Source organism: Lonchura striata, chromosome 5 (assembly GCF_046129695.1).
Source record: "Lonchura striata isolate bLonStr1 chromosome 5, bLonStr1.mat, whole genome shotgun sequence".
NCBI classification, from domain to species: Eukaryota; Metazoa; Chordata; class Aves; order Passeriformes; family Estrildidae; genus Lonchura; species Lonchura striata.
In genome coordinates, this window is record NC_134607.1 from 19,103,468 (window position 1) to 19,131,467 (window position 28,000).

Genomic DNA, 28,000 nt, shown 5'->3' on the forward strand with positions numbered 1-28,000 from the left:
GCCTCAGCCCCGCCCCGAGCGGCGGAGGCTCCCTGACCCCGGTGCCATGCGTCCCGGTGGTGCGGGCATGGCCGTGTCCTGGGCGCTGCCCGCGCCCCTCAGCCCGGCGCAGCTGAAGCGGCTGGAGCAGCACCGCTACAGCGCGGCCGGGCGCTCGCTGCTGGAGCCGTGGCTGCAGCCCTACTGGGGCTGGCTGGTGGAGCAGGTCCCGCGGGGGCTGGCGCCCAACGCCATCACCATGGGCGGCCTCCTGCTGAACTGCCTGACGGCGCTGCCGCTCATCGCCTGCTGCCCCAGCGCCACCGAGCAGGTACCGCCCGACGCGGCTGGAGCCGGGCCGGGGGCCGCGGCTCGGCCGGCAGTGCCCGGGGCCGTGCCCGGAGCCGGGGCCATGCCCGGAGCCCGGGGCCGTGCCCGGAGCCCGGGGCCGTGCCCGGAGCCCGGGGCCGTGCCCGGAGCCGGGGCCGTGCCCGGAGCCGGGGCCATGCCCGGGGCCGTGCCCGGAGCCGGGGCCGTGCCCGGCGCCGTGCCCGGAGCCGGGGCCATGCCCGGAGCCGTGCCCGGGGCCGGGGCCATGCCCGGGGCAGTGCCCGGAGCCGTGCCCGGAGCCGGGGCCATGCCCGGGGCCGTGCCCGGAGCCGGGGCCATGCCCGGGGCCGTGCCCGGAGCCGGGGCCGTGCCCGGCGCCGTGCCCGGAGCCGGGGCCGTGCCCGGAGCCCGGGCCGTGCCCGCCGCGCTGCGGTGCCCTGTCCCTTCGGGCTCCCTGCAGCGACACGCGTGGCCCGCCCCTTGGCACGGAGGGCTGAGGCGGGGTTGTCCTGAGGAACCGGGGATGCGGTGACGCGCAGCTCGCCCTTTGGGGCAGCAGGGGTCAAGCTGAAGATAGGTGCTAAGGCTGGAATGCCGAAACGCTGTAGGGATCTCGTGGAAGGACGAGGTTCGCTGCCCAGAGGGCGCCGTGCGGCTTTGGCGTGCGGGCACTTGGCCTGCTCGGCACGCTGTGGTGCGAGGGGCGCAGCCGGGCTCGCCTGGGGCGCGGGACCCCCGCCTCCCCCACGGCCCATCCTGCATTCCACGTGCGTGCCTCTGGCTGGGAAGGGAATGTCCCCTTCCTCAACACTGTGGTTGTCACACACGGGCCGTGGACGTAGAAACAGCAGCTGGTCATGGTAGAGGGTGCGGGCTGTGCTCAGGGGCAGGGCAGGGCTGGACCCACGAGACACGGCTGATGCCGCTTGGGCATCAGAGCTGCGGCTGGGTTGGGTGGCAGATGCGGTAGCTGACGGCTGCTCAAATGTATCCCTCCTTGTGTGGGAAACATTTAATTGCTTTGACTTCTGGAGGAAAAACAGGCTTCTTAACGTGGGCTGGCTGGTGCTGCTCTCGCTTGACCTGCAGTGCCTAGAGTTTCTCAGTCAATTTCAGGAGCTCCATCAGAGCTTCCCAGCCTGTTGCAGGTTTCCCATTGTAATCTTTATGGTAGAGTAGAAAATAGCAGGGGGAAATTGCTTTATGTGGATAAAATACCTTGAAAGGTGGCCATTGTTTTTCTTGTGTTCTGATGGGCTTAAATTCTAACAGCAGAGGTCGGCAGTTGGTTGGGACTTTTTTAATACCATAGCTTTACCCTGGTGAGTGTTCTTGTCAGAAGAACATTTCTTTTTCTCTAGTTGCTTTGCCCTTTGTGGCAGACATATCAGGAAACTGATCCAGATCGAAATTAGCTTTGGTTTGGTCTCACCCTAATCACTGCCCCAATACACATCACCAGGTAGAGGCACTCAGGCAGTAGAAGGGAAGAGATGACAGGGAATGGCTGGAAATTACAGATGGTCTTCTAGTCCCACTTTTAGAATTAAAATGCTTGTGCACTGCTACCTTTAGCTTAGTTCTGTGATGAAAATATAATTTGTGCCAGCTATGTGTCTGAATGCTCATTTTAGCTTTTTCTCTTTGTTATTCAAAACTGAAAGCAGAAAGTAAATTTTACGTAAGTTACTTTTCCTTTGAGGACTCTTGTACAGAAAGAAAAAGTTGTGTTGCAAATATCCAGGGAATTATTCATTCCAGGAAAACTTAGGATGGATTTTAGGAATTTTTCTGTTTGAACTGTTTATTTTTTTTTTTAATTGTGGAAGCTGGATTTTATAAGAACCTATAGTTTGGACTATACTTTCATGTTCAGATATCAGTACATCCTTTATAAACATGGAGTGTGGATCTAGTCATATCCTATTGTTTTGTTTGTTTGTTTATTGTGAGAATAGCCCTGATTTTCTGTTGCTGCATCACTTAGAAGCATCATTCTCCCTCCAGCTTGTTTGATGACTCAGCTTCCACCTATGTTGAGGTCATGTTTCTGGATGCTTTTTTGAAAAAGCTAAAACTGCTGCAACACTGACAGGTGCTGCATGCATTGTTGTAATAGCTCCTTTGTAGGTTTGACTGGGATGTGTAGGCTGGAAGGGATAGGTGGAGCTGACAATTATGTTAAATACGGTTTAAGTCACAGACTGAACTAATACTGTAGTGCACTTCAACAGCACCTCTTTCCATCATGAACATGTCTTGATCACCTGATGGACAAACATCCATTGTTTATAACATTGTTATAGTCTCACAGGTAGGAGCACTGAATAGAAGACTTGGATAAAGTTACAGGCAGGTTTAGGTTTGGTGTCGGGGGTTTTCTTTGAATTGGTTTATGTAGGTTTTTTTTATTTCCTAACCAATATTAAGCGGGCCATTTTGGTTAAGCACAGAAGTCTTGATGTTTCTACAAACCATCCAAAACAAGACTGGTAGTTTAAATCCCTCAGAGAGCAGCTGCTAATAGATGCTTTGAAAGGAGATCTTTCTCCAGTATATATATATATATATATACATCTTTCCAGCTGCCAGAAGAGTGGTTTAGCAGTCCCTTTGCAAGGGATTCTGTTTGGGTTACTTATTAGAAAGCAACTGACAGATCTGTTTCCCCACAGATATTGCCTTTTTCCTCATGATACTGCCTTTTGAATTAGTCCTTCTGAACCTGTTTGTACTTTACCCTTCCATTTTGTCCTATTGCAGTGATTTCTGTGATTTCATACTGCTTATTCCCATCTCCAATGAAATTAATGTCTCAAACCACAGAATGATCTTTTGTTCTCCTAACATGGAGCCGTTATTTCCCTATACACTATCCTTTTTATCTTCATCAGTATCAGTAGCCACTAAAAGCCAGTTTGTTACTGACTGGCACAGTATGTTTTGGAATTATAAAATATTGTCTGCTTCAGTAATGTTTCCTTGCCTAGCAGGATCATGGGTTTTATATGACTGTCTCCTGTAAATGCATGTTTTGACACAAGCTTTCTTATTTACAGCTAAGCCATTAGCAGGTTGCACCCCTCAGGCATTATTATAGCCATGATTCACATGCACATTTTTGTTTTCCTAATCTCTGTAATTTAGGACAGCAATCTGTAAAAACAGTATACATGTGTGGTGGTGGAGAGGACACCACCTGCACATTTCATGTTCTGTGGAGTGCTGAAATACTGTTTTCACTGTGTCTGCAGCCTGGGTTCTATTCCTACTTTTTCTCTTTTTTTTTTTTTTGTTTTGTTTTTGACACCTATTAGGATATATTTAGGAATGAAAACTCTTGCTGACATTAATAAGAACAGTGTGTATCTGATGCATTAGAATGTGAAAGGAATCCTCACTTTTTAGGTGAGGATTTCTATTTCATCGCCACCATAAGACAGTGAATTGTTTTGCTCTACTGCTAGCAGACCACTCTGAAGCAGCTAGTCAGTTCATAAGGCTTTGCAGGGGAATCTTGCATATCCTTCCCCTTCCTGAGGAAAACAGGAAGAAAGCATCATTATGTTCTTAAAAAGGAGAAAGGAAGCTCTGATGCTCTGTTCTCCTGATGATTGCTTGTGGAGGGGTCTAGCTTTGGTAATCTTTCAATATCAGTGACAGGTCTCTCTAAAATCATAAAATAGCTGGGTGGAAGAGACCTTTAAAGGCCATCCTGTCCAGCTTCTCTGCCATCAGCAGGGACATCTTCAGCTAAATTGGGCTGCTCAGAGTCCTGCCCATTCTGACCTTGAATGTTTCCAGGGATGGGGCATCCACCAACTCTCTGGGCAACCTGTGCCAGTGTTTCATCACCCTTCTTATATTTAGTCTAAATCTGCCCTCTTTTATAAAGCCATATGATTGTTAGAATGGTTTGAGAAGCTAGAATTTCAGACAGAAGTGCATGCTAACTAATTATTAGATTGTATTGAATTATAACTATTTGAAAATTAATCTTGTAGCACTTACAGCATGATCTAAGCAAAGAACCGGGAACAGAGGAAGACAGGAACAGAAAAGGATGGATTATGGATTTGCTTTTTGGGCAGTGATAGGAAAAGGGGGCAGGAACCCAAGGGTTCTGCAGAGAGCTAAGGGAAGGAAGGGAGGCTTGTGGTGGCTAGCTCTGTAGGGTTGTTCAGGAAGTGTGTAGTGAGTTTATAAAAGGGTTTCATACCTTGCTGAAATGTCCTGTTTAGAAAGCCATGTATCTCGGGAGAGCAAAATCAGGGAAGGGTCTGAGTGCCTTCACCTGGCTCTACTATCAGCTGTTTGGAGGGAGAGGAACATTCATGAGATGCTGTCTCTGCTTTTCTCTCTCTCTCTGTCTTTAAAAAAAAACTTTAAAAAAGAATGACAGCAAACACAATCAAACAACTGAACCACCTTTAAAATGAAAGAGGGCAGAATGAGGAAAAGATATTGACAGTGGTGATATTATGTAAACAGCAGGGACACAGCTGAGCTTTGTGGGAGAAGGAGTAAACTAGAAAAGAAGTTAAACTGGAGCAGTTGATATGAACAGGGCATGTGTGTGGAGGGGGAGAGCATGGAGGAAAAAGTATTGCCTGACTTGGAAAAGAAATGTGAAGCAATGAGTGGAGTGGGAAATTCAGCCAAAACCCACAAGACCAGTTGTGAGTGGGAGAAGGAGGTTATTTGTCATGCAGTAAGAAGGTACAGGAATCTTGACACAGAAGGGTGGGAGCACTCTCAGACAGGGCTTGTTGGAAAGATGAGGATGTTAAAGGAATGCAGAGGGTCCTTGGCATTCATGAAATGCACTTACTTGGACTATGGTATGTTTATTTGATTATTATTTTTTTCATCCATGCTGTCTTCTCTGCTGTAGTTCAGGTTTGAGCAGCCTCTTCCCTCTTCTTGCTATTAGTATAATTGCACAGTGCTTTGTGCCGAACAGGAGCGTGGGAAATGATCCATGTTTAGGGGGTAGGGGAAGTCCAGTCAGAATGTTTCCCTCTAGTCTGGATCTGATCCAGAGATGTGCCATGTAAACTAGAGCAACACTATTAAGCATGGATTGAGGAAGTGAGATTATGGCTAAACGTGATGAGTAATTAAGGAACTGAATCTTTAAATACTGCAGAAGCTTGGCCTGTTGAATTCTTCAGATTTGAGAGCTGTACTTGAAATAATTTCTAGAGGTTTCCCTGACACATGTAGTCTTTTGTAGATGTCCATGCTCTTTTGTGGGGTGGAATCATGGAAGGAGAAGAATGTGTGCTGTTCAAGTCCTTTTTTCTCCTGAAGGAGAGGCATGTCACACAAACCTGTCAAACACTACATGTACATGGCTTTCTTTGACATGCTCTGGGTTAGCAGATGACCAATTCTACTGTATCCAATCTGTGTGTGACAGGATTCTGGGGTTGTAGTATCTTCAGACACACCTTTGAATTGAAGCAGAGAAGCATCCCCCTCTCCCTCCCTGCCTCCTCCCCCTCAGGTTTCTGTTCTCTTCTAGTTCTGTGAGAATAGCACCTAGGTCTGGCCAAATAATTAATTTGCTTGTGCAGGATATAACTTTGGGCAGAGATAATAAACACCTCATCAGTGAAAAGCTGATGATTATTGGGAGCCTCCTGACCTTTCTGCTTAGCCATGTGAGCATTCTCAGATGCACCCACTTCTCTAATTTGAAAACTACTTGGGTCCAGTGTGGGAAGCCATCAGGGGACATCCCTGAATGGACAGCCAGGCACATGAGAAGGCAAAGGAGACAGCAGCAGGAGCTGTATGGGGAGGGTGGATAGCAGAAAAATCCATGGTTATTAGGAACCTTTGGTGATTTGGAAAACTGTGGTTTACCAATTAAAGCATGAGAGCATTCATTTAATCTGCTAAATGATAGTTGTTCACAAGTGAATTTTGGTTCTTGTCACTCTGGGTTAGCTTTGGACTCCTGGCCTAGGGATGAAATGCTCCAGATAGTGTTTCTAAGCTCTCTGACATAATGCTATTCTTACTAGGATCTTCTTCCTTTCTCTTTAACTGTGAGGGATACCAATACATCTGCTAAAGGTGCTAATGGATACAGATGATACTTACTGTGGGAAACAGATGAAAATGCTCACCCTTCGTCCAGATCAGCAAGGGCAGACAGTGCTTGAGGGATTCTTGCTTTAATTTGTCCCAGTAGGAACTAATGCAAACAGACTTGGATTAGCCTGAATGATCATTCCTGTACCATAACTTGCAGCTGAAAAAAAGCTACTGTTTTGTCAAAAAACCCTAATAGGAGAAGTTTGAGTTAAAGCTGATGTATTTGGGGGTTTTTTTGCATATATTGTGTTAGGCTTGCTTTGTGAGAAGCTAAATGTAGATCTCAAGGTATCTTTTCATAATTAATACAAGTATGTCGCCATAAGGGCACCTCACACTGCAAATGACCTTTGTGGCACTTCACAGAAATATTGCTGATAAAATCGGCAGTGGTTTTCAAACACTCCTTTAAAAGACAGCAGTGCAACCAGTGATTTCTCATGGTCTTTCTGCTCATCGGTCTGGAGCTGGCGTGTTTGAGATTCTCTGTTATTCTCCATATAACAAAGTTATTCTGAAAGCCAGTGTACGTACTGTGGTAACTTTAGTATGTGGATTATATCACAGCTAAAATTATCTCAGCTTCAACAAAGTCCTAACTGTTTTTCTGTTCTGTAGTACCTGAGAAACGACTGACAGCCCTCTGTTTTTGAAGGGTACAAGAGCAAGCCACAGTCCCCCTGCACAAGTGAGCTCGTGCCATGAGAGACCCTTGAGTTCTCTGTGCCTCCCATGGGGCTTTTGGTGATCTTCAGTCCTGGGGTAGCCACAGGCACCTCTTGTTCGCCACAGGTTCTGTGCTTTCACCTTCATCAGAGGAATGAAACTTTTCCAAAAGATGGCTAAACATTTCCTCCCTGGTTTCACCACATCCCCCAAGACACGATTCCTTTGTGTAACTAGATTAAAAGGGAGAAGAAACCTAAGAAACTCAAATAATTCCCTCACTAAGCATCAAATGTGTATAGCTGTCATCACTTGACCTGGATTTCTGTAGTGTGATCTTTGTAGGACTTACCAAATATTAGTACGTTAAATGTCCATTGGAATATCTCCTCATCCTCTTTCACCTGCTTAAGACTTCCTACATGACCTGTGATAACAATTTTCTTCGTTTCCATGGATTTAGGAAGGAGACAGCCTTGCCAGTTTTGAAGAATGTTAAGTTTTCTAGATTTTCATTTGCATACAAATCCAGAGCTTGCACCTAAAGTGAGTTCCTGATTCTTTGACTGTCTTTTCTTTAAAGCAGCCAACCATTTGACTTTGATGAAAGTGCATCAACCAGCCTGAAGTACATGAGGAATTCTTAAATAACAGCAAAAATGCTATTCAGAACTGGACTTTCCTTAAGCATGTGGCTGCTTAGTGTGTTTTGTGACCAGTCTAACTGGAGGCATAACATTTTCTAGCTCAAGACAATTAGTATAATGATGATGAGACATCAGAATGTCTGGAGGAGCAGCTGCACCTCATCTGCATTCTTACTGCTGCCTTTGAACTGATGGATGGCTGCCATTTTTCCTTTTTCCACAGCAGTGACACTGGGTTTAGTTGAGTGTGGACAAATCTCAGCACAATGAGATCTAGTCTGTTGTATAATCTGATTAATATCCTTTACTGGTCTCAGGAAATACATGGACACATGTTGGCCAATTTGTGCTGCAGGAGAGGAGCTGCAGAGGTGTAGCAGCACCATAGCAGCTGTCCCTAAGCAGGGAGTGGGAAAAGATTCAGCTCTGTGACTGCCTGTGGGTGTTTGCATGTTTAACCGGCAAGTTGCATTTCCAATATTTTTGCCTGACTTTGTTTTCATGAGCAGTACTTCTGAATGCTGTGGGTACCTCTGGAAGCTGCATGAGGCAAAAATGTTGCCTGTGCTTTGTTCCAAAGGTGTTTTAAATAATTTTTAACAAAACCTAATTCCTAGACAAAGCCAGACTGACTCTACATATGAAAATAGTGCTTTTGAAGGGAATGACTGCAGAACAGTTCCTTTGAACCTAAGAGTTCTGTTAATGTAATGTAATCAAACTGACGATGTACATTAAGTAGATAGTTTCTCCTTCATATTTAGTTAATTACTTAATTTTTTAAGCCCTTTCCAAAGTGCTTAGGTAGTAAAATATCTTTCTCTAAAGGCTGAAGTCTTTATTTAGTAAAAAACTTAGTGGAGTTTTGTATCTATATGTTGTAAATATGAGCAAATCATTTAAGTGTCTGTGACACAAACTGCTGAAAGCTTTAGTAAGTGCATTGCTACTCCTTCCTTTTTTAAATATTATTTTTATTTTTATAACATTTTTCAGCACAAAGAATGCAAATAATCACAGAAATGGGTTTAAGGTATCAAAAAAGGTCAGTTGATGCAGAAGAGTTTTGGGTTTGTTTTTTTTTTAAATACATAGAAGGACCTTATCTGGAGTAGTTCATGACTAGTTACTCCAAACCATGTAGAAATTAGTGCCAGATGTTTGGTATGCCCATTAAGTAACAAATAGCACAGTATAGTACAGTTTTGTAGTGAAAATTATTTTACCTTTAATGAAACAGATTATCACCTAAGAAATTGGGAACTACCTGTTGACCTTTTCTGTGAATCTCTTTCAGGCACCTTTTTGGGCATACATCCTGGGTGCACTAGGACTTTTTATCTACCAGTCTCTGGATGCCATTGATGGGAAGCAAGCCAGAAGAACCAACAGTAGTTCTCCCCTCGGAGAACTCTTTGATCATGGTTGCGACTCTATTTCCACAGGTAGCCTTAATTTACTGTCACCCATCCTAGTTTATGAAAATTACCTATTTTCAGGAGCAGCTGATTAATCACAGAATTGTTGAAGTTGAAAAGGACCTCTGAAGATCATCTAATCCAAAGCTCTGCTTGGAACAGGGTCTTTTAGGATAACTTCACCATCTCCTGACCTTTGCATCCCTGACCAGTAATGAGGTATTTTAGAAGTTCCTTTGGCAGATGTTGGATAAGATGTATTCTGCTTTTACTTAGCTGTGTATCTTCATGTGCTGCACTTTAGGAGTAAGGTGCCAAAACAGCAGTTTGGTAATAGGGCATCCAGCCTGGCACTTCGGAGAAAGGTAATTTATATTCCGTAGAAGAAGTAGTTCTAAAAATGTTTGGAGTCCTTAAAAAGTAAGCCTTGCTCAGTTTCACTTTCTACAGCTGAGCTGCTGGTGGTGCCAATGCCTGTAGTTCTTTAAAGCTCAATGGCTGAGACAATTGCTGTGGGAATTGGTACCTTCTTTATGTGTCACTTCCAGAGAAATGGAGCTGCCAGTCTCCCTGAGCTTGGCCCTTCAGCTGAAGTTGTTGGTCTTGCAAAGAACTCGATATGACAAGGCCAGGAGGAGGGAGAACAGCCACTGTAGGCTAGAGGGCAGGGCCCTGCCTTGGCAGGAAAGGAGTGCTGTGTTTTGTTTTCTCCTGCCAGATTGCCCCTGAGGGTCAGCTACTCAGTAAAGTATCAGTCATAGTATTACTTCGTTAGAGTAATGTAAATGTCCTGTGTTTTTATTTATTTGTTTTTTCAATTTCTCTTAACTTCAAGCAAAGAGGATATATGACTAACATATTCATTTCTTCTTTTCAGTATTTGTTGTCCTTGGATCCTGCATAGCAATCCGACTAGGAACAAATCCTGACTGGTTGTTTTTCTGTTGTTTTGTGGGACTGTTCATGTTCTATTCTGCTCACTGGCAGACATACGTATCAGGCATACTAAGGTTTGGAAAGTAAGTAGGTATCATTAGAAGTGCGTGTGGCCTAATGTCTGAGACTGCTAGCTCCTTGATTTTGGTTTCTTCTTGGTTTACTCCCTGCTTTCTCTTTTTCTCACCTTCTTTCTCATCTCCCTTCCAATATAGCAGACTTGTGTTTTACCTGACAAGAACTTGAAACTGCATAATACCAAACACTTGTTCTTTTAGCAGCTGATTTTAGCTCCATATGCTTTGTTTGCATGCATTTGGCTCTTTTTTCTGCAGATTTGTTGTCAGAACCCATACAAGCACCATACAGGCTCAAGCCAGAGAGGTCTTGTTTACATTGCAGACAAGTGCCCTGTGTAGGAGTAGGGACAGAGCAAGCATCTGGGTACCTCCCTTTGTAATCTCCCAGCTGTAGAACAGTTTCATCTCCAGGGGACTCTAAACCAAATGCATTTTAGAGAAATTTCCCTGCTAATGTGTTTCCCTTTCATAGACATCTTCAGTCTTCCTTGGAATGAACTCTCTGCACCCATTGCATCCTCAAGGAGTTCCACAGATCTCTGGCAATGCTTGGAGAATGTGAGGGCCTTTTTTAAATCTGGCTTATACTGGCTTTGATGTCCTTTATGTTTTGAGTTAGGTCAGTTCTAGAGACTGCTGTGATGCTGTTCATGACTTGATAGAAATTTTTTCTGTTACACCGCAGCATAGGAGGAGAAGTCATGTCATTAATATAGAAGTCAATAATTTCAGTTTAACTGCTAATAGTGCAGGGATTGCTGCATCTCCTATGCCTGTGGTAGTTCCTGGTCATGGCCTTTGGCTGGTTTTAAGCAATGAGCTTCACTTCAGTATAATTACTTCTGAAAAGAGGAGAAGGTCTGAGACTTTTGTGGCAGCAGAACTGAAAATAAGGAATATATGAAGGCTGCTTCTGCTAATGCCAGTCATTTGCTAAATCACCTGTACACAGTCCTACTTAGCTCTGCCCTGCAAATGCCTTAGCAAATCAGCAGGCACGCAGGCTATGACCAGCTATCCCTGCACATTGCATCAAATGTAGCTGTCTCTATGATATTGATAAGAGCTCCTTTTGATTTGCTGGTAAGGCATTTTAGCACATTATTATATTTACCACTGTAATTCTTCTGCCTGCCTGCACATCCTATTGTTTTTAAAGGACATCTTGTGCTGTAAACAAAAATAGGTGTTTTACAGTGATGGCTGAAATAGGACTATTTCTGTCCATGACAGTATGCTGCTCTGAAGGGAGTTGGATTAGGCCATGAGCTCTGACCTTTTGCAGACATTACTGCTTTTCTGTACCTTTTATTCTTGTAAAAAGCATGAGAATGATTTCCCCACATTGGGAAGGCACTGAGACTCCTTTACCACATAAAGATTTTGTTAAAAACTTGGTGACTTCTACTTTAACATAATGATAGTGCATAATACAAACAGGTCACAATGGCCTGGTATTCCATTATTACTGTTTAAGGTTAAATAGACACAAATTTTCCATTAGATAAATTACTTCTCTCCAGTGAAAACAGGTCACATTTTTTTTCAAGGCTCCCAATTTTGTTTCTCTTAAACACAGAGGTGTGAATAAGTTCTCTAAATATGATGGTACATAATAAGATGGATGGAAGTTTTCATGGGTGCTATTTCTCAATTAGCAGCACTCGATTTTAGAAATAAATCACAAATGAGATTCCTAGTGCTGATGGCCAGGAAGGATCAGAGAGCTGAATAATGTGACATTATCAGGTTGTGTTCAGTATCTGAGTAAAGTTTTTGGACTCTGATTTGGGCTCTGTTGCCACCAGCAGTCTGAGCAACTGTAAAATTAAGTATTAAACTTTGGCACAACAAGTTTGAGCCTCCTCCACCCACCAGCAACAACAAAGGCAATGCAAATTAGAAATCCTGGTGTTAATAGTCTAGAGTGCAACCTCTGGACACTTGGCATGGGTGCTTTTGTATAAAGTAACTGGCAAGTTCAGCAATGGCAGGGTGGATGTAACACTTCATCCCTGGCACAGAAAGAAGAGCCCACTCCCAGCCCCACTGTCCTGTGACCCTGTCATTGGACCTCAAACCACTTCATGAAATGGGCAGAAGGTGAAAAGCCTACACTGAACTGGCAAGCTGGACTGGTTCACCTTGCAGTCCAGTGAGCACTACAGCAAATAAAACTGAGAGAATACAACACCTTAGGAAGAAGAGGATTCCCCATTCTCTTGGCTTTAAGAGGTGGTGAGCGCCTCAGCTTATCATCTAACTGCAGTTTAAACTCTGGATCCTGTAAGAGTCACAAGATTGTGATGAAACTTAACATATGTTACCACCATCTTTCTGATGAAAGAAGAGCGTTTTAACTGAGATTATGAAGTTCAGATAAATGTTTTCCATTACCCAAAAGATGATTGCTATCTTCTAAAAATCCACTGCTTCCTGTGCAGATAGGTCATGTGCTAAGTATGTGGCAATACATATTTGCCACAATACTTTAAAACAGCAAATTTATTCCAACTGCTAAAAGAAATCTTGAACATTCATTATTAGTGTTTGCTGGTAACTTTAGTATCAAGATAAGGTACCTGTCTCAAAACTTTTGGTACCATAAAAGGTACCTTTGATATGCACTTTTTTTTGGTCGTTATTTTAATTATTTATGTTAAAACTTAGAAAGTACTGATTTTTTTTTTTTTCTTGAGCCTTGGCTTCGTATGAGGTTTCATCAATTAAATACAAAAATAAAGAGTTGCCTTCTTGTCTGAGAACAAAAAAAAAATAGGTGAAATCTGGAGTCTGTACTTCATAGGGTATACAAGGCCACCTTTCCTAAAACAACTTTTATGGAGGAAAGCAAGACAGCTTGCTTTCATGTTCTCAGAAATATGGCAAATGCTTACCTATCCACTGACTCAGTCCTCCTTTGTTTTGCAGGCTGTATCTGTCAAGTTTTCATTATATGAAGCTTAAAGAAATCCCTTCTTTCCCAGCCTCCTTGTTATATTCTCTGCTTTTATATGCTGTGCTTTTAATGGAAATGATTGATTGCATTTACTATGAGTTTACCTTAAACCTTGATTTGACACTTACACATCAAGTCTGTAAGTTCGTACAGAATTCTCAAATAGTTAACAGTGTATTCATTAAAGAGTCCCCCTTCCAAAATTATGTGTAGCTTGCTCCAGAAAAGGAGTATAGCTTTAATTTTAAATCTTAGCCAGAGATGTGTGCCTCCATATAGAGTAGCTTTCTCAGTCAAGTAAAGAAATATTCTATATATACTTCCATCATTTGAACTACAGTTACTGGGGGTTTTATCCCCCCCCTCCCTCCGCACACACTTTACACTTCCAGCAAAAAGTCTTTGAGCTAAATCACTTTTTTTCCCCCTTCACAGAATTGATGTCACTGAAGTTCAGATGACCATAACAGTGCTGCTCTTGATATCTGCCTATGCAGGACCAGGAATATGGGACTATAAGGTGGGTGTGGTAAGTGCTCAGAGTTCCTGTTGAGTATCTTATCAAGTGTTCACAGTTCCTGTAGTATTTGAAGCTGCTCTGTACTTGCTCTGCTGCAAGTACTGTCAACACCTGCTAGTTGTGTAATGTTGTTTTAGCTTACTGTAGGTTATTTTATTGTCATAGTTAATTTAGATCTATTGGTGTGACTCCCTGTGCAGAGAGCTATAGCTACATAGAGGAAAAAAGACCCCATCTGCCACATATAAACTTCTGATCTGGAACTAGTATTCCACACATACTTAAGCTTTAGCAAATAGTTTTTTCTGGTTTTATATATTTTGTATATTTTATTGTAAGGCATACATTTCAGTTAGACAATTTATCTTAAAATTTAAGGATTAAATACTTCAATTTAATGAAGCTATGGGAGGAAGCCAGAAGGTTTTAATTAAGTTATCCATATTTGTGTCGACGCAGATGTACTGATTTTTAAGAATTATGTCACAGCTTGTAAATATAAATATTTATATTTAAAGCATTGTTTTCTGTCCCAAAACTTTTCCATATCTTTGGCTTTTATTTTGATCTTTAAAGATGTACTTTAGTGGACAGTATCAAAAGATCTTCAGCTTTCTAGGGCTTTTACTCAGAAATTTATAGTTCTGATTGGTTATAGTGCAAAGAGCTGATATTTACTTTTTCATACTATTGATAACCAATAGAAATTCACCTAAATATAAACCACCAAGAAATGAAAACTAGTTCAAAAGTTTACTCAAAAATTGAGTGTTTAGCTAAACTTTTTTTTCTTTTCCCAGCCTTTTTTATTTCTATTTTCAAAAACCTTGTTTTCATGATGGAAAACAAAGTAGGTGTATTAAACTTAAATTGTGATTAATTTTTTCTATTAGAATCTGTTGCAGTTATGCTGTATCTCAAAAAACTATATATTCAAAAAATACAGTAAACTGTTTCTATTTATTATTTCTTTTTTAAATCCTCTGCTGCCTTTGGAAGTTTCCTTGAAACTGCAATTGATTCCAAAAGGTAACTTAAATTAAATTTGTGTCTGGAGACTTTTCATGATAGTCTCATTATATGCAAAGATAGAGCATACAGATTACATGCCAAAATACACAGCAGGCAGATGGTGTTTGTTTTTCCTGTGGATCAGTGTTGTTTTATCCAGTGGAATAGAAGGAATTATCCCTCTTCGTATAATGGTGATTGATGGCAGTAGTCTATGTCATGTTTTCGCTTGTGTGATGAAAATACTTGAAGAACATATTAAGGAGGAGCAGAATAAGATCTAGCTGAATTTCAAGAGCAGAACTTAAGTTCTCAGTAGTGGAGTTTAAGCATTACAAAAGATACTTGTTGTTTTCTTAGTAAGGAAACAAATTTTAACCACTGTTGTCCTGAGCTTGTTCCCAGGAAAGTGAGGGTTCAAATAAAACGTTTCATTAGTAGGTAAGAGTGGCTGCTTTAATCACTTCTTAAAGAAGGTGTTGTGTGCTTAACTTTTACTATCTTTCTCTTGTTTTGTTGTGATTTGTTGGGGTTTTTTTTGTTGTTTTGGTTTTGTTTCTTTTGTGTTCTGCTAAGGTCCCTTTGCTGGGCTTAGAACTGAAGTTCTTTGCAGTTATTGGCATCCTGTGTGGAACAGCACTATCTTTTTTCAATTACTTCCGTGTCATCTTTGGTGGAGGGGTCGGAAAGAATGGATCTACAATAGCAGTAAGTTGCTCTAAAAATTCAAATGAGGTTTGAATAATTTATGACCATAACTTATTGTGTTTCAGATGATCCATAAGGGTTTTATTTGTTCAAGCATTTAAGCAGACAGGTATGTGAGTGTTAGATGGCTAAAGCAAAGATCATTTTCTACCTTCTCTTTGCTTGTTACTGAATTTCTTCTGTCATGGGAACCAGCAGTCAATTTTCTTTAAGAATTGATTAGTGGTCACTGCAAAGGGTACTAAGAGCAGTAGCATAAGGCTTATGGATTTTGACAAGTTTTGACAACTGGCTTTGTTTAATGGGATTTGAAATATGTATAAAACCTGGACTTTACTGTGTGACTGAAGTTTAAGACAGTTTTTCCATCCCTTTATATCTTAGGGAACAAGTGTTCTTTCACCAGGCCTGCACATTGGACTGCTTATCACACTGGCCATTACAATTTATAAAAAGTCTACAACTCAACTGTTTGAAAAACATTCTTGCCTGTATGTCTTGACATTTGGGCTTGTGAATGCCAAAATCTCACAGAAGTTGGTGGTAAGTCAGTCCTAAACTTCCTAAAACTAAACTGGTTCTTGGCTTAACACTTATTGGATCAGGGGGCACAGTTTTCCCATTTTCCTTTGCTACTGTATTACCAGATTTGTGGTGATCAAGATTCTGAACTAGACTCAGAGAGATTATGTATGATGATACTGATGGAAACATGTATTTGCTATTGAATGGACTGGTTAGGACTTTCAGTTTTAACTTATTCCTAGAAATGCACTTAGTGTCTGTCATTAACATCCTAACTGTGGTCTCTTAAGCCTTACTAGCAGTGCTGTGACCTCCTTTAAGTATCTGAAATAAGAATTTACTATGATCATTAAAATGAAGAGAGAAACTTTTCCCTTTCTATTCTGTCTTTTTGGTCTTTGTATTTTTTGTACATAAAACACTCCTTAATGGATTAATAAAAAAGTTTCCTTAATACATATTTATTAACATCAGTAATCCAGCCAGATGCTTTTATTTTTTCCTCCAAGGATGACATTTATCAAACACTAGGAAACAGGTATTCTACAGACTTTCTCACTAAACAGTGAGAACAAGTGTTGCCACCTAAGAAAAGGTCTCCTTCCTAGTTAACTTTTCGCTATGGAAAGCCAAAATTAAAAAAAAAAATCATAGTATTTGTTTTCAGTAATACACTTGCATAGTCTTACCTTTTGAATAGAGTGCTGGAAAAGTAGAGAATGGGGAGCCCCTGGAGATAGCTGAACTGCACAGGTATAGATGTAACTTCCAAGAGGACATTGCTGGGCAAGAATGTGATGCCTGTTAGCTGGTAGTTACACCAATCTTGCAGGGATGCACTTTTTAATTTTTTTTTTCAAACGTAGGTGGCTCACATGACAAAAAGTGAAATTTGTCTTCAGGACTCTGCATTTATTGGGCCAGGGCTTCTGTTTTTGGACCAGTACTTCAACAGTTTCATTGATGAATATATTGTTCTGTGGATAGCATTTGTAAGTGTTCTATACTTTTTGTTTGGACCATGCTTTAAGGAATGGCTTGAGAATTGTCCCTGTCATTCTCCTCTGTCATTTCTGACTTGCTTACATTTCTGCTGTCACTGCAGAGGGAGTACCAGCCTATCAAATAAATAAGCTACTGGGAGTTGACTGGCTTGCTTTCCTTAGAACAGAGAAGTAAAAGTAAATTTATAAATCTCTCCTGAAATTATGCTTTAGTCCATATGGATTTTTTAAAGTCATTCTTTGAACTGCACACAAATGTTTTTTTTATCAGATCTTAGTGTTTAGTGCTGTTAGGATGTTGGGGGTTTGTGATGGTTTTATTTTTAATTCTAAACTAGACCACTCTGTAGCCGTATGTTACAATGATGTATTTATGTTATGCTTGTGACTTGGATAAATTCTGATTAAAGTATAGCATATTTATAGTAGGGACAATTTTTAAAAAATGGATTTTTTAACCTGTTCTGTTTTGTTCTTTTGAAGTTCATATCCTTGTTTGATATGCTGAGATATGCCAGTGGTGTGTGCCTACAGATTGCCGCTCATCTTCATATACATGTCTTCAGAATTTCATCTCATCAAGCTCCTGAGCAGGTTCAAAACCATAATGACTGATTAAATAGGTCAAGGACAAGAAGCAGTTAGGGGAATGAAGCAGCCTCTGTATTTTTAGGAAGACAGATTGAGCTTTTGAAGAAAACAGTTTTGTGAGAAAGTTCACTGTTTCAGACATTACCAGATGTTAGAATTAGTAGGTACAAAGTTCTGCAGATGCTGTTGTACTTTTGAACCAGTATGGATTTCCCTGTGTTTCACACCACAAATACTGCATTTGAAAATGTTGCCATTGACTGTTAGGTAACTTTAATTCTGTACTTCTCTTCTGATGAATGTAGATGCGAACCAAGGGTCTACCAACCAGAATTCAAAGAGGAATTTCATGTCAAATCTTGTAGCATTAGGTTTTAAAGTTTTGTTGGAACTGCTCTGCTGCTGTTGTCAGATGTACCAATGAATTCAATCCTGCATTATTAAGACTGGTAAAATGAGGCAGCCATGACCTAAAAAATCACTCAATCTCTCCTCTGGTACTTCTAAGGAACAAGCTGTTGGATCAGTAGATAAAGGAGGTACAGCTCAAGAAATTTTTTTTCTGATCCAAAATACTGTTATGAGTGCCTTTAGAATTAATGCATTCTCTAGTATCTAAGTACAAAACCTACCACATAAAACTTTAGCTTGCAATTTCTTTCAAGGCCAGTTTCTGGTTCTGTGGTCATAGTAAGGTCAGTCTCATTGTACTTTATCCTTAGCTAGACTACAGGTAGCTGTGTAAGGAGAGGATTCTAACTTGTATCTGTAAGCCTATGCAAGTTTAGGACAAAGTTCATTGATAAACTCCAATGTCTGTGGCTCCAGCACTGCAGCCCACCCTTCTATATTTCCCTCTCTGGTCTTTTTGCTATCCTGTGTTTATTTACCTTACAGTTGATCCTATTGTCTTGTAGCTACCACTGTACTTTATCCAAACAAAAGAGCACAAAACTGAACCATAATGTAAAACTCTCCATAACAGGAACTCAGGCCCAATATCAGCTTCTCTCTACCTTTAAGAACAGACCCACTGAGTAACATAGATATATCTAATAAGAGGGCTGTTGTCATTATAGAAAAGCTGAATTAAAGTAGCTTGTTATCTGTATGAGAAAATAATTACTTGCACACAAACCCTATAAGCTAAAGCTCCTTTCAAGAGGTACTATTTGAATGTGGTTTATGTAAAAAGCTGTTGAATGTAAGTGTGCATTACTTCTTCCAGTTGCTGATATGTACCTGAGCTTCCGAGTTAATGAAGTCCTTCCTGAACTGTCCAATAAAGAATGCCATGGTTTGTTTTAAAAATACCACCACTGCAGCTTCCTACCTGCTTATTAATTCAAAAATACTTCCTGAGGCATTCAAGGAACTTTTTAAGTGGTGTATTGTCTGCTGGTCTGAAGGAAATAAAATAGCATCCACCACCCTCCTGCCTAAGAGGAATATAATTATCCTTTTGAGGGATAACTGTAACAGTTACTGCCTGTTAGAGTTAGGACTAGAACTCAAGTGACTAATAACAATTCAGAAGGAATCCTACTACTCATGTTTGAGGCTGCAAATCACACAGCATCTGCACATGAATTTAGCCTGAAGCCAGGCCATGGTCAAATAGAAAAGAAGATGGTAATGACCATTTTACTTTGGCTGAATAGTGTATGCAAATTAACCTCCTGATGAAGAGACACAGGTAACATCTTAAGCATGAAATGAGCAAGTTCTCCACAATGGTCAAAACTGTATCCTGGCATAGTAGGTGTAAGTAGTTTTGAGGATATGATTGAGGTATGTGGATAATAGGAAACGAATACAGAAATCACTCAGAAAGCCAGAACCATGACTCAATACTAACACACAAAACCAGAAGCAGGAGTTAATGCTAACAAATAACCTCCTTTTCAAGATCTGAAGCAGAACCTGTCACCTATTGCATAGTCTCCTGCCACTGGCCTTAGAGGGCAGAGACTCAGTAATTACAAACCAGCATTGTTACTGGTTACCCATGAGGCCCATTCAGTGTAGCAATAACTTCCATGTTTGCTCCCATAGCACTTGATCCATCAGTGTAGCAATAACTTCCATGTTTGCTCCTGTCCTGAATTCTGACAGGGGCAGAACAAGAAGTTCCATACTCGTTATGTTATAATCAAATAGGTGAAGTTGCTGCAAGGTAGCCGTCACTAATCTGGCTTCCAAACCTGGAGAACCACCATCAAATGACTTGACTCTGACCTAAAAAATGCTAGTAGGCTGAGAAGAAAAATATGGTTTTGAAACACATTATTGTGAAAACATCACATTTTGTGTGTGTGGGTGTGTGGATGGGGTTTTTTTGAATCTACTGTTGTATCAAATCAAAGCATTAAATATGTTGGCAACTGCCTAATTTATAAAAGCAGATATTCAGATGTAATGGTTTTCTATAAAAACAAACTGCATGCGCACTAAGCCAATTGTTTAGTTTATACTTTCTTACTGTAATGAGATACATGAAAGATAAATGCTTTACCCTTAAAACTCAGGCCTCCCTAAATTGCTAGTCATTTGGAATTGCAAAAATTAATATTCCATCTCAAAGGCTACAATAGCCTGTACTAAATAAATGAGGTAGATTTCTTCTAGCAGTGGGTCTACAAAAAGCAGACACCAAAATGCATAATGGTTAGTTATTGTTACTTGAGCTGATACACTAAGCTCATCATTTAACTAAAAGAAACCCATTTTCTGGACAAATTACAGAAATTTACAAATCTCTTACTAATACAGAGATAGTACAATGTCCAGACTAACAAAATAATTAGCAAAATTTAATTTACCATAATACACATAATTAAACAATTCTGAATTATGTCATACTTAGTGAATTTTTATAACAGCTAATATATCAGCAGACTAAATGTTGAAACTGTAAAAATGTGCAGCTTGTTAGAAATGCTTCTATTTGCACAATGTGCCTAAAGGCCTCAAGTTATTATGAAAAGCTTGGGTAATGTATATTCATTAACTCTTCCCCTTGTTACAATTTGATATTAGAAAAAGTGAAACAATTTAAACAGTCTGTTGCTATTGGAAGTGAATATGAAATTTTTAAAAATCAGCTGAACACAGTGAATGGTTTGGGGTCCATACTGCCCCACAATAATAAAAGTTTACTAAGATAGTTTCTTACAACATGAACAGATACAAGATTAGAACAATCCAGGAAAGGGTTTAATAGGAACCTTGAAACATTTAAATCTCAACATCCTGCTAATGCTTGTACTTGTATCGTGTTACTTAGGTACAAGTTGCTCCTCCACTGAGCCATCAGAATAACATGGACTGAAGAGACTTGCGAACAGTTGCCATCTCCTGCTGTTGCTGTCACAAGAAAAGGAGATAATGCTGAACAAATGCTGTATCAATATGATTCCTTTGAATTAAATGAATGTCAAATGACTTTTAATTGAATGTTCTATTTTTGCATTTAATTAACTTCATAGATCTGATACTTACAGTGTCCATCATAATTTTTTTCTGCAACATTGCCATTTCCTTGCGAAGCTCATTTTGGGCACCAGCCAGAAGATTTTCATTGCTCTTCTCCAGCTCTTCCAAGCTCTGAAGTTAAAGATAATATCAATTCAGAACTCCTCAATGTCAAGCAGTTAATTTTAAACAACCAAACAATAATAATTCATACTACAATTTAATTTTTACAGTGATCACAGATAATTGATGAGTTTGTCACAAACTTGGCAGAGGAATCATCCAGGACTTCATACTCCAGTCTACATTCCTATTTAAGCAGTATGTACCCTGGGAAGAAGACAGAACCCTCCAGTCTGCCTCTGTGAGGTCTCAGCTAATTTTTCTGCGTTTCAATTAAGATAAAAATCCTACAAGAGATCGAACCAGACATCTGTCAGGAATTCTAGGGGTTCAGTATTATGACAGCCTTGTGGAACTTGAAGTGAGGAGTGTAAACCCCATTGTGTTTCTTTGCACACTTCTCCCCAAATAAGCCAAATAAAACTCTCTGGTTATTGTCCCTTTTTTTGCATACAATTACACTTACCTCTGCGTATGTGTCTAGTTACATTTTCCTTAATTTGTATTTATTTAAGCTTATTTGAACTTTGACTTCTACCTTTTGATACTCTTTGAGAAGAAAAATCAAAGGAATACTTGACCTTCTGTTCAGTTTTTCTTCTTTGATGAAGAGATTTTGACATTTTGGAATAGTTATTATTTATTAATGCTTCTGTAATATACTCAGTAAATTCTCACTATTTTAAACTAAGAGATGCTCCATTTCAGATTTATTTTTATCAACTACCAGGTTTGGAAAAACCCAAACCAAACACCAAGGTTATCATAACTGAGATTTCAAAACCAGCTAGAAAATGACTTGAACTGAAATTAAGGTTTGTCAGAACTGATGGATTTGAATCTGCCCTGTATACTGGGGGCTGTGCAACTGGTGAACCTGGAGTGCTGGGTCCAGTTCAGACTCCCGAGGACAAGAGAGACACAGACATACAGGATAGATTCCCACAAAGGGTCATCAAGATGATTAAGGCACAGAAGAGTTTTCTCTTGTGAAGAATGCCTTTAAATAAAAAAGTAAAATTTTTGTGTAGTGGTACTCAAAACAGTTTTTTTGCTTGCTAATATATTAGTTACTTTGTTAAAGAAATACCAAACAACTTGAAACACTGAATTAGTATAGCTTTCTTAAGTGATACAAGGATCATAAACTGCTTTCCAAAAAAAGATTTACCTTTAAGAATTGCTCGTAGAGTTGCTTAATGGTTTTCAGTCTCTGACTTTGAACTATTCTTGCCTGTTGAAAAACTTTTTGTTGCTGACGAAGCATATTCTGAAGCAGAAGCAAAAGAAAAACATAATTACATCAGTTGTTAAGTAGAGTGCTTGGACAGGACAGTAGTTCATTTTTCAGAATCAGAAAATGTGCCTTTATTGGAAATCTGTGCCTTGTAATGTGGATCTCTCTCTGGAGAAGTTACCCTGGCTTTTATTAATGGAAGTAAGACTGAAGACTGGATTAAGCCCCACATCACCTCTTGAGGTCTCTTGCAACCTGAATTATCCCTGTAAAATTCCATGAGAATTGCTATGCCCCACAGCTTCTTAGGGTATCCAAGAGGAATGTGCTACCTAGGGAAAAGCAAACCTTGCAAATGTGTTGGAAATACAAACACAGCAACAGCACAGGATTACATTCCATTGTATAGCTCCTATCCTCTTTAAGGAATGTATGCTAAAAGAACTACTTTCCTTAAAATTCCTTTGTTCCCTGAGACTATGGATGGAGAGAAACAGCACATGTCTTTCTTCTGCTTAAATGGTTCTTGCTTTTCTCAAGCCATATGCTGACCTAGGGCACCATTTAACAGTGTTTATAAACTTGCAATAAAGTTTATAAATGCACCTCTCTTCCCAAACTTAAACAATCACATATTTATGTTTAAACTACATAAAGTGTTTTTACATTTCTTGAGTATTGAAAGAACAGTGTTTTCCTCCTTGTGGAAAATACAGTGAAACTCACAGCATGCTGGAAACTCACCCCTAGTTTTTCTTCCTGCTCCTCTGCTTTTTGCACATCTACATCCCATTGCTGAAATAAAGTCAGGAACTGCTGGGAGAACTCATGATTGAGCTTCTGCCTACAAACAGACACTGTCTGTAAGTATGACAAATGCTACAGGTAATTACAAGGAAAGCTAAGGTTCAACATACACGTGGAATAGAAGAAAAGCTGGCATAGATAAAGAAATGGGCTATTTTAACATCTGATCCCATTTAAGTAATGTATGTTTTGAAAAACTGAACACACACATACACTGAGTGGATGTGGAATAGATCTATAGAGACAGCACTCCCATAAAATACTGGTTAAAAAGAAATTGTAACAACTCTTCCTAACAGTGTCAGGTTTTCTGAGATTTACTATGTTTTTCTAATTCAATTAAAGATGGTGACTTTAACACAAGGTGTTTATTTTGCAAAACTGATAAGCTCATTTCTTAAAATTTTGTCCGTACAACTTTCAAATACAAATAAACGTAGAACAACATCAAGGCAGTTAAAAGTATTGCTCACTTTTTAGCTGTCTCCTTTTTCACATTGATATCTCTGGTATCTGATTTAGTAATTAAATATGCCTTAAGAGGGGTGAGGAATGTTAAGCACGGTGAAAACTATTTACTTTCTTAACCAGAATGGTATTAAAGTTTTACTGAACATTTTGAGATTTCAGGTAGAAACAGAAAATTCCAAAGTGGGAAAAACTGCCCCACATTGTTTTAAAATATGTAATAACATCAAAGGTCACTTGCCATAAAGATAAAAGTAAGCCCCGCTCTTTAACGTACCTTGCTCTCAGAGTTCCAAATCCTAAATTTATCTGTTCAAAAGAGAATGAGTTAAACTATTTCTGTCAGATTAACAAAGTAGACACAACAGGAGGCAGCAGAGGCCCTGAGCAGATATTTAACATTAGATACAGTACTTGCTATTACAAGGTGACAGACCAGCTATCCATTCTGTGACCCAGGTCACAGAGTCTAGCTCCACAGGCTTAAAAACCAAGAGAAAAGCTCACCTTTGCTCCTGCTGTGTTTTCCAAACATGTTCAATCTTTTGGTTACTGGTTTTCAGTGAGGCTTTTGTATACATTTCTAATCGTTTCCTCTTGGCTAAGAGAGCCTTGTTAATGTCAGCTGAAAGCCACGGAATATTTAGAAATTAGGCATACTGGATACATTGTGTCACATACTAAAAAGGCTGATGAGTTACACTTTGGAGAAGCAAATTAGGTGTATTCTAGCAACAAGAAGCTCCTGTGATCTGAACTGATGTGGTGAATGTCCCTCAGCCTGCTGGTGGCACTGGCGTGAACGTTGCTTCCTTATGCCCCTCACATGCCCTAACCAACACCTGTTTCAGAGTCATATGCAAATTTCTTGAATTGCAGAAATAAATTAAGGTTAGTATGTGGTTACTATCCCTGTAAGCATACTTAATGAATGAACAACTATTTTTATACTTCAGAGAGACAGTACTTTTTATGTATTAATGTAAGTTACTGTATTTGTTTCACTTCAGTTTACATTTGGAGATTTATCAAGTCACAGCTTGAGATTAATACAGTAATTTATTTTCCTGCTCACTGTAGATTTCAGGAAACATCTGTCAAACTTCTCTAATTTGCTGAGGCATCTGTCTCTGCTAATGCCAAACCTACAGTTTTGTGCAGGCAGCATCCTCTCTGATCCATTCATTTTCCCTCCTTCTATCCTTCCTTTCTTTCCTTTCTTGAGTCTTAAATTACACACAGTTGTAACTTTTTAGCATTGAAATCCCCTTCTTATCTGAATTTCCAGATCTGTAATTCTAATATGTAATACAAAATATGTAATTTTATGACAGCCAAAAGTCCTATTTGGGGATTAAGGAGTTACTCAAGTTCCTCTTTCACCTTAAATTTGACATGCAAGTAATGACCCTGTACAGGTTTCTTTTATTACATACAATGAAAGTATTATTCAGCTATTGAGTGTGTAATGCTGGCATTAAAATTGTTTCCCTTCCTTCCATGGCTTTTTGATGTGTGCTTATTCTGTGATAGGTATTGTACATTCTTTACAAATGTTAAAAGTTTTTTTTTTCTCCATCTCTAGTTTAACTAGGTAAAGTCACCTGAGGATCTGATTATGACTATACTAAATCCTGCTAAGTGACACACACAAATTGCTCATCACTGGATGACTGGTATTACTTACCCCCCTTATCTAGCTGTTCTAGAAACTCATGTTCCTTTTGACTGCTGAAATTCTCTTACCTGCTGATTCCCTGTTCTCTAGATTCCTGGAAGTACAGACTGCTCTCTCATTCTGTATCACAACTAAACTCTACTTCCAAAATTGCTTATCTAGAATTAGAACTGCTGCTGCTTATATTAACATTTACATTTCCCTTATTTCTCACTTTTGCCATCCCCAGTATCCTCTATGTCAGTGTAACAAAAAATTAGAACTGTTTGTTCTCTTTTGCTGCTTATATTAACATTTATATTTCCCTTATTTCTCACTTTTGCCATCCCCAGTATCCTCTATGTCAGTGTAACAAAAAATTGAGTGAGACCAACAGCAAACTGCTGTCGTCCCTTTTCTCTACAATATATTAATTACCTCTTAGACTTCATCTTAAAATTTGAATTGATTATCCAAAGCACTCATGCATCTTTCCCTTTTCCTTTGTAATTATCTACACTTACAAGCTGTGACTCATTTATATGCAGTTATTCCCTCCTCTTCTTTCCCTTTGCTCTCCTTAGATATAACTTTTTTTTCCCTGAAAACTGGCTTTATTCAGAAATGCTGAAAAGTACTACAGAGACTAGTCATTTTACATAAGTCTTGAAAGTTATTTTATGGTGAGTTATTACTGCCAACTCTGCAACTATTTTTTTATTTATTAGAATGCAAATGTACTTACCTCCAAATCTCTCCAACATATTCTGGACTTCACCCCTACAAAATAGTGTTTCAAATTTTTACTTGCCCATTTTCTGACTTCAGACCTGTTGAATATGCTTAGAACTAATTTTATCCACATGCCTGTTACGTCTAAGAAGAAGTAGAACTGCCACTGCCATAAGAAAAAATAATTTTACTCCTTTTCTCCTCTTATAAGATGTTTCTTTTTCAGACTAATTTGCTTAAAAAAAAAAGGTAGAATCTATTAGCTGACTCTCCACTAAAGAGGCACTATTAGGTACTTAATGGTTGAGTAAGGGCAGTCAGTAAATTGATTATTCCCTATGACAAAACAGAATGGGTATTTGGAACACCAAATGAAAACTAATGCATCTCAGTTATCATGACTGGCACAGTAAAAAATCCCAAGGCAAATAATTTCAGGGTTGTTTTTACAGCATCTTTAAGATGGTAACACCAATGTGTAAGGTAGTGTTACAAAAAAGTAAAAACAGTATATTCAAACTAACAGTTATAATCTGCTTGAAAACTTTTAGCATGTATTTTTTTATTACATTTACATTGTCCATGAATATGAAATCTGGTAAGATTTATCTGTAAAATAAATTCTTTTTCATGCAACATGTGGATTGTTTAAAGTATTGGTAATATCTTCAAGCAACTAAAATGAGAAGAAAAAAATTAAAGAGAATTTAATGACATTACCAACAATTTAGGATAAAAAAGTAATCTTGTAAAAGAAATTTTAAGAACAAATATATAAATTTCTTCTGCATGTTCAAAAGAAACTAAAGAATTACTGTTTACATTTTTTTCTGTCACTTGATTTTTTTAGTCACATACTAAAAAAATCCCCAAAACAAACTCAAACAAAGCAAAAATAAGCATAGTGAATAACTGAAGTTGGTATCTATTTAAGATCAACTTATTTTGGAAAAAGCCCCCAAACATCTAACCTTACCCCACATCATCTGGAACCACATGAGTAGTCACCAGAGGTCTTTTCTTTCCATGCTTGTCCATTACTGGTATGTCACCTTAAGAAGGAGTATAGAAATACTTACAAAAATACATTTTTTGTTGGTTGTTTGAGTTATAAAAAGTGTAATTACTTTTCTGTAATGCCATTTCCCTGACCATGCCTCATGGTCAGTTCCCATCAGTAACACAGGCAGCTCCTATAACTCTGAGTCTGAAGCTGACAGATGGTGGTGAATTATTCTGAAAGACCAGAATGGAGCTGGCACTGCTTTGAGTTCTCTACCCTGCTCCCAGATAGTTTTACTTTCTCTGTCCACTATTGCACCATTACTCACAACCCTCAATATAGCAATCATCAGAAAGCTAAGAATAACATAAATTTTAAAAGTCCAATCTGAATTTTACTGTAAAAAAGGTACTAAAATTCTGTACCTTTAGAAAAAAAATCAGAGATATTTATATGATTTTGAAAATTACCAATCAAAACTACACAGTAGGAGCCTGGTGGTCTTTGGCACTACAAATCATGCTGTGCTCAGTCCCTGGCTGAGTCACTTCTTCCCTTGTTTTCATAGTAACAAATGTGATAAAATTCACGTTTTACAAATGTCCTAAAAAAATCATATAGGCACCTTCTCTAATATCTTCCTCTGATCCACTCAGTTCTTTTCTTTCCTCCTCAAAGTCAAAAGTAGGTATGGTCTGATCATCCTGTGCTGGTTTACCAGTTTTTCCTCCATGCTTTCTTCCCGATGGTGCCATGGTGAGATCTTTTCCTACTGAAACAGTATATTGTGTTTGTGACATAACTTCCTCCACAATAAATTGAAAATATGTTTTCATGCTTACATGGACCTATTATAGATATCTCTTTGTAACAGACTGCACCTGTAAAGATATGCAAGCAGTCAAACTCGTTTAGTTTTGAGGTATTCCACAGCATTACCCATCAGTGATGCTTTTAAAAGCATGCTAAAAAATGCCAGGGCTATTAGGAACGTACTTAATTCTGCTGGAAAAAAACAAT

General features: G+C 39.4%; 2 protein-coding genes across 2 annotated transcripts; one reads left to right on the top strand and one right to left on the bottom strand.

The window, feature by feature from the left end:
* CHPT1 (choline phosphotransferase 1) lies at window positions 1–25,089 on the top strand. Its single transcript, XM_021536435.3, has 9 exons — window positions 1–310; window positions 9,025–9,172; window positions 10,023–10,164; window positions 13,556–13,640; window positions 15,228–15,359; window positions 15,744–15,902; window positions 16,751–16,876; window positions 17,372–17,482; window positions 20,766–25,089. The coding sequence occupies exons 1-9, from the start codon at window positions 47–49 to the stop codon at window positions 20,808–20,810; spliced, it is 1,212 nt and encodes a 403-aa protein (XP_021392110.1). The 5' UTR covers window positions 1–46; the 3' UTR covers window positions 20,811–25,089.
* On the bottom strand, window positions 20,598–27,934 carry SYCP3 (synaptonemal complex protein 3). Its single transcript, XM_021536448.3, has 8 exons — window positions 27,606–27,934; window positions 26,954–27,029; window positions 25,991–26,025; window positions 24,096–24,213; window positions 23,058–23,157; window positions 22,248–22,346; window positions 20,981–21,085; window positions 20,598–20,845 (listed from the first exon to the last, which is right to left on the bottom strand). The coding sequence occupies exons 1-8, from the start codon at window positions 27,814–27,816 to the stop codon at window positions 20,792–20,794; spliced, it is 798 nt and encodes a 265-aa protein (XP_021392123.1). The 5' UTR covers window positions 27,817–27,934; the 3' UTR covers window positions 20,598–20,791.
* Between the last annotated feature and the right edge of the window lie 66 nt (window positions 27,935–28,000).